The sequence below is a fragment of the Etheostoma cragini genome, chromosome 5, assembly GCF_013103735.1.
Source record: "Etheostoma cragini isolate CJK2018 chromosome 5, CSU_Ecrag_1.0, whole genome shotgun sequence".
In the NCBI taxonomy this organism is placed as follows: Eukaryota; Metazoa; Chordata; class Actinopteri; order Perciformes; family Percidae; genus Etheostoma; species Etheostoma cragini.
Genome location: NC_048411.1, coordinates 12,025,294 through 12,040,908, shown reverse-complemented (window position 1 = coordinate 12,040,908; position 15,615 = coordinate 12,025,294). Strand labels below are relative to the sequence as shown.

Sequence of the window (15,615 nt, the reverse complement as noted above, 5' to 3'; positions counted from 1 at the left end):
TGAGTGTACATTACTGAGAAATAAAATGAACTTTTTTGATTTTTGGAAAAAGGCTGCAATGAAACAAAGAGTTAAAAAATTTAAAGGGGTCTGAATACTTTCCGTACCCACTGTATATATACATACACACACACACACACACACATGTATATATATATATATATATATATATATACACACACACAGTATATATACATGTATATTAGTGCTGTCAGTTAAACACGTTATTAATGGTGTCAATTTGTTATGTTATTATGTTATGTTATTGTATTATGTTTTGAGTGGATGGCGAGCGTGAGACGCCAAAATGGATGGCAATAAGATTCTGAATTGAAAGTTTACTTTTGAAAAGTTGCAAAAATGTTCCATTGACAAGACCAAAGTGATGTGTGTGTTTTGTCACGGTGAACTGAGCTCTCATCGCAGCACGTCCAGTCTGAAATACCACTTGATGACCAAACACACAGCTGATGCCAATTATCCGCCCCCTCATTTATTGATGGACAGTGTTACACTGTGTGAGAGATTATTCACTCAAAGTGTGAATGACTGTTTTAAGTGAAAATGTTACGTGTGAAATTGAACAGTACAGTTGGCCACATGCCAATGTTGTTTTCAATAAAAACCTTTTCACACAGCAAGACAATCCACTTTTCCATGTTGATAAGCGCATTAAAATGAATTGAAAATAATAAAAGGAGAAGGAAGTGGTTGAGAGAGGGAGCCATTCCCACTTTGTGTAAAGCTCCCATCAGGTATCAGACAACGCAACTGTGCATACTGGGCAAAGCAGTTAGGGCATCAGAGGGTGTTAAGCTTCTCAAAGTACTACAACAACAACAACAACTGATCCCATATATGGAATGTGTCAATTGATCCTCTAGAGAAATACTTAATTTTTTTAATTTCAGGAATAGCAATAGGTCGTTAAGTCAGACTGACGCATTTGGTGGTTGAGGACATTTCCATTCCAGCCCTATCCTTCTACGAGCCAACAGGGAGGCAAATGCAAACGCCTTTTGCTTATTAGCGGCCATTAATACATCACTTACTTATACACCAAATATGGCCAAGTCTGCATTCAGTCTCACATTGATGTCAAATGCTTCATTTAGAGTTTTGCAAACAGTTGACCAAAAGTCTTTTAACTTTCGACAAGTCCAAAACATATGAGCCATGTCTGCTGAAGTAGAATTACAGCAATCCTAGGTGTGACCGCACACCTATAGTCAACTATGTTTTGGATCATTTTGATTTGGTATAATAAATTCTGTGACAGACTTTAAACTGGATCAGGTTGAGGCGGGCACAGGAAGATGTGCCGTTGACTCTACTCTGAGCACAGTCCCAGGCTGCGTCAGATATTTCCATCCCAAGTTCTCCTGACCAATCAGTTCGGATCTTAGCTAATGATCCCTTTTGAAAAGAAACGATTTTATTGGATATATTTGAAATCTGGCCTTTACACTGCACAGGAGTTTGTAAAGATATTGTCCAATTCTGAATTTGCTGCTAAGGCTGGAAAGGTTGAACTCCATGTTTGGATAAAGTGATGGACCTGAAAATATCTAAATAAATCTGACCATTGTAGTTTACATTGTTTTAGTAAGATCCTTTAAGGCCATTTATATAAAAGTCTTTACAACTAATAAGACTAACTCTGTAAATGTAAATGTATGATCCAATCTGGCTGCAGGAAAGAGGATGTTATTGGTAATAGAGCTACACCAAGAAGTTTGACACGTTATCTAAATTGTGCCCATATTTTGACAGTAGAATGTACTACAAGGTTTGAAGTATACTGTGATGGTGAGAAAGGTAGTTTTGCTGTAATCAAAACAGGAGAGAGTTTGTTTTTTAAACTTTCAAGGTTACCTTTGTCAAAGAGTTTCTTCTGTTCCCTCTCCCTTCTTTATTTTCTGGTAGATGTACTCTGGTAGACAAACACATTAAAATCAGAATGTGAGTAACATACTTTAAAATTCTATTTACAAAAAAGCACATTAGTTGTTTAACAATAGTAGTGGGTATGCAGGTAAATGTTAGCAGGATATGTCTTTATGTAGACATAATTGTATTTTTATTTTATTTTGGAAGGTATCTGCTGTAGTTATGGCTAATAGCGGGGCAGTGACATCACAGAAAAGAAAGGGAAAAGTGAAAGACGACAAGCGAAATTGAGTCAATCTCGGTCGGGCTTTCAACAGATGGAGACAATTACGGAACTTTAAATGATTCAAAAACGTTCCCAAATTGGCCTTCAGGTATGTAGTATGTCTATTTCATTCATAAAATAACTTTACAATGTGCGATGTGGTTGTATGTCGGTAGCCAACATCAAATTAGGTTCCCCTATCATTTAGTGTGGACGTTTTATTAGTCCGTGTTTGTGTTGGCCTAATCTTTTCTTTTCCTATATTCTTCTGTACCTTTGTGAAGTTTCCTTGGGTTTCATGAAACGCGCTATATAAGTTATTACGTTGGTTGCTACAACAATTTCTCAATGCTTTGGCTCGTGACACAGTGGCAGTGATAACATTACCCGATTTAGCTCACGATAGAGCCAAAGTAGGCTAAGTTACTGCATGCAACACTTGAAATGCAACAATGCATGTGTAATATATTCTCTTATTGTAGATGAATGATTTTCTGGCTGAGCTAAATGTTCATGATAAATATTCAAATAGCCTTAGTGACTATATGACCTCTCGGTAATGCTAACTCTGTAATACAGTCGGCAATAAAGCACTGCATAGAAAAGACCTTTACGAGGTAAAAACACTACTGACTTTGTCCAAAGTGGCCAATAGCAACAACCCATACGGAAAGTTACATATAATCACTTTAAGTTATTCAACTGACATTCAAAAATAAATCTTTATATGATTTGATGATTGCGTTTACCCCTTCAGATATGCATAGCCAGACTTCTCAGTGTCACCGGAAGATGAGTGAGCTCCTTCTGCTTCCCTGCACTGCAGAGTTCGGTTTTTTACAGAAGCATCACAGTTGGATGTCTTCCTTTGACTCGGTAGTCCAATGTATCCTCTCTGCCATTCCCTTGGGTTTTGTCCTGGTGGTGTTTTTCTGTCAAATCCTAAGTCCCCATCTGAGAAGTCAGCTATATGTGGAACAGGACACACAATATGTGTAAACAAACTAGTGCTGTCAGTTAAACACGTTCTTAACGGCGTTAACGCAAGCCCATGTTAACATTGTTGTTTTGTTTTTTTTAAATCGCAAGATCATTGTTATTTTTGGCCATGAAAACTATGCTGTTTTTATATGATGTTACTACAGTTTGTAACATTAGAAAAACTACAACACCACACCAGACCTAGCTAGACCGGAAACAAAACAACAGGCACGCCGTACACACTTGTTTAGGCTTTTGAGCCGGCCAAAGAGTAGTACCGTTATGTTTTGAGTGGATGGCGAGCACAAAACGGCGAAATGGATGGCAATATGATTTTGAATGGAAAGTGGAACTTTTCAAAAGTTGCCAAATGGTTCCATTGACAAGACCGAAGTCATGTGTGTGTTTTGTCGTTTTGTTGCACGTCCGGTCTAAAATACCACTCTATGACCAAGCACACAGCTGATGTGAAATCTCCGCCCCCTCGTCAAAGTCTTTTTTTAGGCCTTTTTTTGATGGATAGTGTTACACTGTGTGAGAGATTATTTGTTCCAAGTGAGAATGTTATGTGTAAAATTGAACACGACAGTAAGCTATATGCCAATGTTGTTTTCAATAAATAAAAAACATTTTCACAATGCAAGCCAATCCACTTTTCCACGTTGATAAGAGCATTAAATGAGAAGAAGAAAAAAAATAATGGGACAAAAAGAAATCAAGGGACATTTAGAATAGATAAAAATATGCGATTAATTGCGAGTTAACTATGACATTTATGCAATTAATCGCAATAAATATTTGAATCGTTTAACAGCACTAAAATAAACACAGATGTACAAAGTGAATAGAAAACCCTCAGCACTTCAACAAAACTCCCTCCAAAAAATAGCCACACAAATTTGCTTTGTACGTGTCATGTTCTTTAGGTTTTACAGCTTTTCTTTGTATCAGTACACAACAATTGCAAAACCAGTCACTGTCGCTGAAAATCTTGGGTCTCTCCAACAATGCTAATCAAACTAGTATCAGTTTATTCATTATCAAAATAAATTCTATTTATTACCTTGGGGATTCATTCTCCTTTTAAAATCTGGCGACATCTGACCAACGGCGTCTTGAGCAGGGCTCAGTGTTTTTTTGACAGATGCTTTTGTTAGATTATTCATCGGAGGGCCAGTCTGAGGACGCATGTCACATTTGTCCTAGATATAAGAAAACATATTAAATTGGCTGTTAGCTATGAAGCAATTAGAAATCTTTAGAAAATTTGAAATTCTTTTATTCTGTCACACTTTTGTTAAATATTCATCATTCATGAACACATATTCAGAAATGAACAGGCTGGTTGTTTATCATAATGTGGTGCTCTATATAGAAGACATATTTGAAATATGTTTAATTGACACATTTTTAAGATTTCCTACAACTGGTCAAAATAATATCCTTTCCTAAAAGGCAACTAAATAGTCACTTGAGATGTGTTATTCATTTTACACTGGCTCTCTTACTGACATACCTGATGGTGAAAGACGACAGCCTCCTCCAAAGCAACTCCACAGAATTCACATGGAATGACCACATCGCCCTCTAGTGGACTGGCTGGAGGACTGTAGGAGGCCGGGGAGACTGATCGGGGGAAAGTGGGGATGTTTGAAGCGAGCGTGTCAGGGACGTTGTGCATCAGCCCTGAAGCATTCCTGCTCATCCTGTCCTCTTTAGGTGGAGACAAGGGCTGCTTGCTGTAAGAAGCAAAGGCAGAGGCGGGGCTGCATCCAGTCTGAAACCAATAGAAGAAAGGTATACAAAAAGGTTGAAGTCTCTGTGAAGTCAACAAGTTACCCTTGTGTCCCTAAGTAGATGGAGAAGACAGCCTCTTTCTTGTTCAAAAAGGGAAAGGCTGTAACAGGACTGGGAACTGTCTAAACAAAGTAATAAAGTAAAGTATGCAACGGTTTGCATGCTGTGTCACATCTGATTTATGCTTATGGAGTATTTTACACAGATTAGATTTATCTCTCAACTACTTTACGATGCTCAATCCAGAACAAACAGAACAAACCAAAAGTAGCATGACAAAGTAAGTAAGGTCACAGCAAGTCTGCCATTAAAGGAACTTAAAACTGACAAAGAGGGGCTGGAAACAGGCTAAGATATGTCAAAACATCAGCAAGTAATCCTAAATTCAGCAGAGAGAGTGTACAGGGTCTGTTAGGCTGGTTATATCTGCCAATCAGGTTATGGTAGTATTTTGCAGATATGATGCACCGACCTGGACTTTTAAACTGTGTGCTCTCCAGTTTTCTTCCAATATTAAATGTATGTTTTACTTGAATATGGACCTGTTTTTATATTGTAATGTAATGTTTTTATATTGTAATGTAATGTTACTTTTTCTAACTTTCCTGTATAATAAATATATATGATGATGATGATGATGTGTTTCTTAAAGGAGAACTAGCATTAGCATCAGCAAGAAACTAAATTTAAGTCTATAAAGTCAAGTCTATGAATATGACACATGACAATCTTTTTTAGCCCTCTTCTCAATGTATTGTTAATGTAGCCTTTGTCCATATCAGGATCCTGTGGGCACAGTCACCTCTTTTTCTAGAGGGCTAATTGTTTTGTAGGCATGCTCTTAGTTGATTAGATTCTACCATGCCTAATGATTTACCACAAATGTAAAGGATCCTTGTCGAAAATGTTTATCTAAATTAAATGCATATCGGCCAAGATTGCTTATTATAAGCACTCATTCAGCTGGATGAGTCACGAGTCAACCCCCAAGAGCAACAGTGTAACCAAAAGAATATAATCTCTAACCTGATGCAAAATGAGGTCCTCTTCAGGAAACAGCTCTTCGCAAAACTCACAAGGAAGCATGGAATCTGTGAAAATCATTAAAAAATCATTAACAAAAACTGACAACAGACTAACTCAAAGTTCTCTAATCAAAACCATTTTACCTGCTTGATCGTGTTCCTGGACAGCACTTGTGCCTGTAGTGAAGTTTGGGAAGTTGTTGTTGGGCGGCGAGAATGGAGAGTTTACAGAGGTGTTAGACGTCTTCCCGATCTTGTGGTCCCAGATCCCACTCCACAGGTTGCCCTCGACGCCTCCAGCCACTGATTCTCCATCACTCTGCAGGCTGAGGGCCAACATGTAGTCCAGGCCGGATGAATCGTCACCCAGTGTCAGTTCACTTTGTGGCCACGCACTACTGGTGCTGCTATTCAGAAAATCCCTCTGCCCCAGCACTACAACAAAACATGTATTATAGTTATTTCAGAAAACAATTTTAGCTGCAACTACAAGTAAAGTAAAAGGAGAAAAAATGGATATTTTAACGTTGATAGTTCCCAGGGGCATCTACTGCGTGTCCTCTGTCTGCAAAACTGACTAAATCTATAAAGATGGCCTTACATAAAGAAATAGTTGAAAGTAACATTTACAATGATATATTTCTGTGTAACTCAAATTGAGGGAGTTTTAACAAGGTGTAAAGAGGATGTCAAATGTTGTGGTACTTTAGAAGAGTTGGAAGTTTAAAAGGTGCTCTGTGGTGTTTTTGACCCTAATTGGTGCTTGGGGCAATGTGTTTTACACGTGTGTACCCCAGTTTTGTTTGTAAGAAACCTCTACAGGGAACCTTTAAATTGCTTTTACAGTTCTTTAAAGCTACATTGGTACATTTTTGGCCAATACATAATTAGTTATTAAACTAAAATAATTAAGCCGGCTGGGCATTTTTTCCCCAACAGAAAATGTAATAATCAACATGTCTTTGATAAACTCACAGTGGCTGAATGTATTCATCGGGGCAGTATTCTTCCAGTCTCCTGGGCCTTGTGGTCCCCCTGAAGTGTTATATGCCCTGGGATCAAACGGCCGGGGAAATGCCTGTTGTTCCGCTGCACTGATGTTATTATTCTTTGGGCTTCTCTCTTGGGCTCTTAGGAGGTTTCGGATGGAGTGGGCTTCAAACCATGCCCCTGGAGGCTGTGGTTCTACTGGACTGCGACTTGTCCGGCTGTTGTTCCTCTCTTGGGGCGGTGTAAGACTTCCACATAATACCGGATGCACAGATTGTTCCCTCAACATTACATTGCATTTGCAGAATGCGCAGGTCTCAGTGCGTGTACCACAATAATCCTCATGTTCTTTGGACTGACAGAAAACTATTTCCAGGTCACAGTATTGGCAAGGGACCAGCCGCTGAGAACATTCGGAGCTCTGAAAGAAACAAGTGTAAGGAAGCCCAATTTGAGGATTTAATAAAGATGGTTTAACCTTAAAAGGGAATAGATAAATAAGAATAGCAAGGAGTAATTTTCTTCAGAAATACCTGATGAATATCAACATGATTCTTCTCAATCTTCAAACCACACTTGCATGTAATCTGAAATGAAATTGAAAATGATTTTAAATTTATAATCTGGTAACAGTCTGACATTAGTTTCTTTTTCAGAGTGAGGATTTAAGGTTACTGATGTGCTTTTCTATTGACACAGAGACTGCATTTGCCAGTTTATTGTTGGCGTGTTAGAAATAGCATCAGTAATTGATTGACAATACTTATGGTACTTTATCCTACATCAAATGGATTGTTCAATAAGCAATAAAGCACAATGAGGTGTTGCATGTAGTGAATTAATATAAGCCAGGGTAAAAAATGTCCACAACATACAAGAGTTCCTCCCACAGAGTCTAGCGTTTTATTGTCCTTTCCAGCTTCCTTATCACACAGATAATTACTCAAGATAAATAACTGAAATATAACAATCACAAAAATCAGTTTACTGGTTTATAGATTTGGGAGAGATTAACTAATGTTCACACATATTGATTGGTTTTTCCAGGCTATGCAGATAACACATACTTTTTTCCACTTTTTGGTATTAGGCCTGCCCTTTAAAGCAGCACATATCTACTGCAGGAATTATGTTAAAGAGCCTCATACTGCTGTTCAGATATTACCTGAGTGTGTTCCTGCTGTTTGTGCTCCTGCAGATCTGACCGGGGCACTGGCTCCTGGCATACATCACACAGTGCAATGTTTCTTCGGCAGTGGATCTCATGGGTAGTAAAATTAGCCTCTGGAATGTCATGTTTGCTAGAAAATTAAAGAAAATTATGAAAACCTGTTTTCACCACCATATTAAAATGATCACTTGAAGCGATGTTTTGTGATGTGCACTGGCTTCAGAGCGTGTGTTGTTAGTTTTTTTGGTGTAGTGTCAAAGCCTGTTTCCAAGTCGAGATCAGTCCCCATCCAAAGTTAAGGTTTGGTTCAGGTTTAGGTAGGGGAAACCGATCTTGACAGGGAAATAGAGCTAAATAAAATTAACGTGAAGCACATATCGAGGTTTGTATCATTTAACAAAAATGGCGTCACTGATGATGCCCGAAGCCCTAACACAGTTGAGAAATTATTGTTCCTGAAAAAAGTCTCCCCTCCTAGTTACACAAGAACATTCAGTGCCTTAGTCTTGATTTGTACTTGATTAAGTTAGTCTTGACTGCAAATATTGCCCCTGTTGCCATGATTATTAACAAGTATTTTTCCAAAAAAATTGATTTCACACACTTGATGCATTACAAGACAGATACAGTAATGTTGTACAAGCACAAGCCTACTTGTCAGAATAGACAAAACATTGATAGGCTATAAATGGATTACATCAAAACTGATTTGTGTTCACGGTTGACTTTCATCATTCCGAAGCCCTTAATGGAGCAAAATACCATACATCACAGATGGCTGTGATCATCTGTAATATATCTGCCTGTTTTACACTCTTTGACCAACGGGTGGTTTTGTGTGCACATAAAGCCTCAAGAAATTAACTGTTTTACGAACCAATTTGCTGAAAGGCTTCAATGCTTCGCGAAGCTTCATTGGCTTGTCTGTACAATGTACCATATTCATACTTACCAATTTCCACAGAACTGTGTGTTTTCATCTGCCATGGCTTTACGGAGGCCTATGGACAAAGTGTGACGTTAGTTATTAATGACACAAAATAGTTTTACTGACACTTAACGCTAACCTAGCTCTGTTTTGGCGAGCTTTACTAATGTTTATTACAGGTAAATACATGCCTAGCTACATGTTTGTAGTTATAACAAGGAATTTGGTTAAGTTCAACACGTTGACAATTTCGTTGACGTCTAACGTTTTTTAATTGCAGTGGCACCAACATCAGTTTACTGGGCTCATTTTAAATTAGCCCCATCAATAATCAGTGCAAATGTAACGTTTAGGAGTACAGGTAGCTAGCTAGCGTTAGCTAACTAACGTCACTCTCTGTTAGCAGATGAGAGATTGGTTGACAGCTCTTACGTTTTGCTCACACAGTGTTTATAGGCAGGTAACGTTAACAATAGCTAACACTGGCCTGGACTAACCGTTAAAGTTAGTCAACAAGCATCTCGAACTAGCTCAAAATGTTGGACAATGTTAGCTGTGTTGCCTTTAGCTATCTAGCTAGCGTTAGCGCTGTAGCTTAACATTAAATTCCTTGTTAGCAACCACCACGTAGCGTTGATTTAGCTAGCTAACGGTACCTAGCTAACCAACTTTATACACTCCTTAGCTACAAAGTAAAGTCGCTAACGTTAAGGATAATAATGTGGCGCCCAGTCCAAGCCTGACAGTCGCTGTGATGTTACGACGCTGTTCGTTACTTAATTCACCTCTGTAGAACAGTAAACCCGATTACGACAGCTATTTGATGATATCTCGGAAACCAGTTCGTTATTTCCTCCTCTGGCTCTGTCCCATGTCTATGCTCTGTCCACACACATAAGTGATTATACCCCAAGCGAAGCCTGTCAGGCTGTCTACGTACACATCAATTCCGCCACCTCTAACATGAACACAACCAACCCAAATCCTACCATAGCAATAGATAATATTTGACTTAGTCTACACGCAATAGAATTGTGATCTGAATTTGTAACGTACATGCAAATGTTGGGATTAATGGTTAAAGCGACCTGTTCGCCTTTACTCAGGGCCTAATGAACTCGCTATCTCAGTCTAAAGGAACGATTTTGATTGGTTGAGTAAACACCGTGCGCTTGTAAAAACGTCTCGGGTGACATTCCTGCTTTTTAATTTTTATTTCTATCCGATATCTTATTTTACCAACACATCTAAACTGTGATAAATGTGTCAATGATATTATACAGAAATGGCCTTTTAGTAAACAAGTGCTCCGACAGTAGACTGTAAAAAATTGGCACTGACTCTGTAACTTTGTGTTTAACTTCCTGTCTACATCGGAAGTCGGGATTTGCTACATTGCTAACCTGATATGATCGTCCTACGCATGCATTTTAGCAAGTTTATCCCACCACTTTATGATATATAGCGCGAAGGACTGTCAATAGTTGGGAGAAAGTGATAGACTTTTTTCCGAAACTGTCTGGCAAACATCGACTGCCGATTTACGCATCTCTCTGCACAGCTCTGATGTGCACCAGCTGATTATGTTACTGTACTAATATGGTGACTTTGTCGTAATGTGTTGGTATATTTGCGTTTTATTATTGGTTTATAACAACATGTGCTAAAACAATATTTCTTTTATCCATAGCATAGTGGGCTTATTTTGGTCTTTATCAGACACAGCCCAGTTTATCCATGAATCCGCGATCATTAATAAGATGTGGAATGACACGTACAGATAATTTGACTGCAACTTTTTGTTGATTTCAAAGTACATAAACAGAAATAGAGATACGACTGACGACAAGCAAGATAAGCTGTACAGGTATAAGTGTCCTGTGGTGACAGCTGGTCACAGGACCATGTTCGGTCGACACCAGCCTCTTTATGCATCCCGAGGATTTCATGATTACAGACGTCAGAGCAACAGGCCTAGTCATTTAATATTGTGATGGTGGATTTTTTGGGGACTTTAATGATGGTAGAACGTTTGAAGTAGAAGGAGACTCTGGTGATCTGTTGACGATGGGGTCAGCACAGGGTTTAAGGCAGGAGGAAGACACGCTGTCTGGGCCAAGTGCCTCCCTGGTCTGCCTCTGAAAGAGTTGACACAGCCTCTTCCCAGAACCTGACTGCGAGGGGGGGGGGGGTCAGTGTGCCTCCCCACTCTGACCCCCCCCCCCCCATCCATTCGGGTTGTTGGCCAGTTGATGGGTCTCTACAGTGTTGGGATGGTCCCCTGTAGTGGGGGATGGTCTGCAGGCCTTACCACTCAGAAACAGAGTCATTGATAACTTGTTCTTCAGGTTTTCAAAGTAGCTTCTCTTTGCTACTCCGATCGCTCTCATCAGTGTGTTTTTGATCTGGATGCACAGGATCTTGTCCCCACTTCTGTAGTTACTTTGTTGAAGGCGCCTGAGTTTGTTGTGAACCAAGGCTTATTGTCGCTGTATGTGCAGAAAGTTTTAGTCGACAGCAACTTTACAAAACTGACGTAACATCACACAGGCACATTATTATGTAACAAGCCAATTACTGTGAATCGTATTGTTAATAAAAATATGTATTAGCTTAAATAGTTGTGTGAAAAGTTGTATTTTAATTCATATTTATAAATAAACCACTTCAGAAGGTTTGCATCATATGTAGACATAAACTACATATATATTGAAAAATGAGAAAAAAAAATATTATTGTTGTTTGCAAAAGGACACTGAAGGCTTACAATAATCAATACTTCACTGTTTATCCATCAATTCCAGCTTCGTGGTATACACAAAATTAAGATCAAAACAACAGTGTCCTTTCAGTGTTTGAGTTGTTGATCTACCAATACTGTCATGTCAGACAGTTTCATTTTTGTAAGGCACAGTTTTGTTCAGATAAAACACTGATCCTATTTACAACAAATGTTCGTACACACATACTCGCACCTCCTCCCAGTCAAAATGACCCCCCAATGATTGGACCATTATTGTTAATATATATAAAAAAATTTTAATTCATTTCAAAGCCCTTGTTCCTTATTTGAAAAGGTAAATTCAACTATGTATTTTACATGTACATGTAATATGAAATGTAACTCAATGCCAAAAGTTTAAAAACAAAATTGTGAAGAAAAAGCAATACATTTCAAAAATATGTGACTAGATTAAAAGAAAGGACTACTTATATATTCAAATGAGGGCTTAAGAGTGGATACATTGCAGTTAAAAGTGTAAAAACATGTTTTTTTCCTCACATTTTTTGAAAGGCTTTCAATTTCTTAAAAAGCAATAGGTTATAAAATGAACACTCTACTGTACCCAGTCACATGGGTTGGTTTCTGGTGATGCATTATTTTATCTAACAGCTCCTAGTTGGTGACATGATTGTCTGACAAGAATTTCTGTCCAACATGAAGAAGGTTAAGGACCAATTCCCTTGCTCCAAATTGCCAATTGAAACATTCATCAGGAATAATAGCTGGATTAGTCTGTAAAAGGATGGCAGTACAAACAGCCCTGCTGTTGTAGCCAGAGTTAAGCTCAGGAAATGACCATGATACATGCACCAGGACTAGTAAAGACATCTGTGGAAAAACTACATATACATCAAGTCACTTGTCCTTATTGTGCACAGGTGCAATCATTATTGCTCTATTTTACAATCCGGAGGGGGAAATATTTAGTAAAAAAGAAAAGTACCAGCATTGAAAGATCAAATACGCAGGGTTCCACAAATAAATCGGCACCAAAAAAGAACTAAAATGACAGTAAAACAAATAATTCACATTTCAATTTCTGCTGTTGATGATTTCTACCAACTCCTTTATGGGGTCATGATTGCTAAAGCTTTAAGTGGCTATCAGTAATCACTAAGTAGCAGTTTAAAAGTATCCCCGCTATCACCATATCTTGCATTATACTATTTTAATAAAGAAATAAGCAGGAAAATGTGCTTAACACAATATTGCATGACCAAATTGACATAGCTATAATTCAGTCAATGGATGCCTTTTTGTGCCCGTCTTTATGTTTGACTGACAATACTTTCCACAAACTTGCATTGTCATGCATCTTCAATACCTGTTTAATGTTACTACTTTTCTTGCCCTTTTTACTCTCCACTTCAAATTAATGACATTTCAAAAAGCTACTGTAATCACTGTAATTACAATAACTAAAAGTTATCAAAAATAAAATTGTCTATGTTCAGACAATCAAAACACTGTATACCAACTTCTGAAGGAAAAAAAGCTGGTTTTCACTTTAACTTCCAAATGTTCTTGGCCCAATATACAATATTCAGTAGGTGGCTCTTACAGAGTTGTTAACCACAGTCCAGTGAAAAAATATTCTTATCATACTACACTATTTTATATGATCTAGGGTGGCAAAATGGAAGAAAGGTCTCAAAGGCAGCATAAAAGATAAAGGGAATAAAAGGAAAAGTACAGTACAAACCTTCATGAAATGAAAAGAGAGAAGGCACAGATTTGAAGAGTTGAGACTAGAAGTCATAGAGGTAGCTGAGGTCACAGAGAGGGACAAAGTAGGAAAAAGAAGCGGTTTAAAAAAGGGGAGATGTGTGATGAAATGTCTATCTGTCCTTGGATCCAAGCTTCTCGATCAAGTCCTGCAGGGGAGCGAGTTCTCGCCTGTCGATAAGGTTGAACTCCTACAAGAAGAAAACAAGTTTAATATCGGATTGATTACATATAAATATGTTTATGTGACTCATTGTTGATGCCCACACACAATCTAGAGCAGTGTTTCTCAAATGGAGGTACGCGTACCCCTGGGAGTACTTTTGGGTAGGTGATTTTTTGTGTGTGCAAAATGCTAATTTCAAAATATACCATGCATAATTCCTAAAATAATTATACTATAATAAGTGAATTAAGTAATGGATTCTGAACATCTGAAATGTAGCATTTAAATGTTTTTCATCTACAAGGTTGTTGTTTAGTCAATCTATCACTGCAGACACTGTATTGTTCCTCTTTATATACTTGGCTTAAAACCCCAATTCAAAGGGGGTACATCGCTGAAAAAAGTTTGAGAGCCCGTGATCTAGAGTAGAGTGGTTAGTAACCGTGTCTGCTGTAGAATTGACATGTTTAGAGGCTGAATATAATCCCCAACACTCAATGGAGTAAACTTACAATATGTTAGTGTAACTAGACACTTTGCATAAAATCATTTTTTACACCACAAGGGCAAAACTCCTCCTGCAATGTCCAATTTTTTTTAGCCCCCTTTAGACATATAATCTGGGAAATTGCTGAGTTAATCGGTTTGTAATGACTTTTTGGCTTTCATGCATAGGTCTGCGTTGCAAAAAAGATCCATGCGGACTCAGTTCAAACATGACAGGACTGTTGCAGTTACCATGCTTGCACAATAATTGACATCTGGCAAAGACGAGAATAGGCGTCGCAGGGTGGTAGGGAAAGTACAAATTAGACCGCCGGCCCACATGTGATAAGAATCTTTGTCCCGGGGTCTCCTACCAAAAGTTTTGCTTTTGGATGTTTTTAAAGAAAGTGAGCTACATAGTCATACAATCAGCCATTGTGTTACCTTTACTTTTCCCCTTTTTGTTGGCGACCCCGTGGAACCCCTTCAAGGACTCCTTGGGGTCCCCAGACCCCACTTTGAGAACCACTGCTATAGAACAACAGATGATTTACTGGCAAATCCTCTTAAGATGGGGATCTTCAATTTCCTTGCGGGAGTCATCCCAAAAGGATTAATTAAGAGAAGTCTAAGTCTGTTATCTTGTTTGTATCACAGAGAGAACAGTTCTTGGATTTAGTGTAGGATCAGTGTTGCGCAATTCTAACAAAAGTAGTCTAGCTTGCAAAGGGACGCTTTTCGGAGTTTAGTCTGCTGTCTTTAAAGCTTCCTTCTAGGTCTGCACGATTAATCTTAATAAAATCGCAATCTCAGTTCACCCATTTCAATTTAATTAAAAAAAACACCTTTGATTAAAAAAAAAAAAATCTTTTAAACATTAACATTTAAAATTTGTTTTTTTTTATTGACTTCAATTCTTATTTAATGTGACGAGTCGACTGCATCCCAAACACTACTATTTTCTTCTGTGCGTTTTTCCACTGCTGGTAACAGCTTGCCTCGGCTCGCCTCGGCCCACCTCGGCTCGCCTCGGCCCATTATTGGCGTTTTTCCACTGCTGATAACAGCTTGCCTCGGCTCGCCTCGGCCCATTATGCTTCAGTTTTCCATTGCAGAGCCTCAGCGTGGCTGGTCACTATAGCAACGCGTGATGACGTAATTTTCAGCGCGGCTCATAACAGCACGTCGGCTACCTGTCGAGAAGAAATCTGCCAGAAGAAATGTTTTGTTTCAAAAGAAGCTGAAGGAAGCAACGAAAATCACCGCTAAAAAAAACAGGAGTTTGGGAATACCGACGGAGTTCAGACGTCGACATGGCGGTTGTTCGACGACACAAAAGGGTAAGTTAAGTTTCCTGGTAACGTTAGCTAACATTTGCATGTGTTCAGCGTCGCAGTCAGTATTTA

The 15,615-nt window shown here is 38.5% G+C and overlaps 1 protein-coding gene and 1 long non-coding RNA gene across 4 annotated transcripts in view; one reads left to right on the top strand and one right to left on the bottom strand.

The window, feature by feature from the left end:
* The window catches only part of trafd1 (TRAF-type zinc finger domain containing 1), a 12,933-nt gene extending 2,842 nt beyond the window's left edge, over window positions 1-10,091 (bottom strand). Inside the window, exons 1-11 of one of the 3 annotated variants that reach the window (XM_034871761.1) lie at window positions 9,833-10,091; window positions 9,072-9,120; window positions 8,114-8,249; window positions 7,482-7,535; window positions 6,934-7,369; window positions 6,103-6,393; window positions 5,960-6,024; window positions 4,653-4,913; window positions 4,200-4,338; window positions 2,905-3,121; window positions 1,876-1,933 (exon numbers count right to left, since the gene is read on the bottom strand). In XM_034871761.1, coding sequence (XP_034727652.1) covers window positions 1,876-1,933; window positions 2,905-3,121; window positions 4,200-4,338; window positions 4,653-4,913; window positions 5,960-6,024; window positions 6,103-6,393; window positions 6,934-7,369; window positions 7,482-7,535; window positions 8,114-8,249; window positions 9,072-9,106 — 1,692 coding nt within the window. In that variant the 5' untranslated portion in view covers window positions 9,107-9,120; window positions 9,833-10,091. Of the gene's footprint in view, window positions 1-1,875; window positions 1,934-2,904; window positions 3,122-4,199; window positions 4,339-4,652; window positions 4,914-5,959; window positions 6,025-6,102; window positions 6,394-6,933; window positions 7,370-7,481; window positions 7,536-8,113; window positions 8,250-9,071; window positions 9,121-9,739 lie in introns of all 3 variants that reach the window. The other 2 variants (XM_034871760.1, XM_034871759.1) reach the window with 2 other exon arrangements.
* LOC117944707 overlaps window positions 1-15,615 on the top strand; it is a 24,025-nt gene that overhangs the window by 5,171 nt on the left and 3,239 nt on the right. The window contains exon 2 of the long non-coding RNA XR_004656637.1: window positions 9,459-9,464. This is a non-coding gene — a long non-coding RNA (uncharacterized LOC117944707). The remainder of the gene's footprint in view (window positions 1-9,458; window positions 9,465-15,615) is intronic.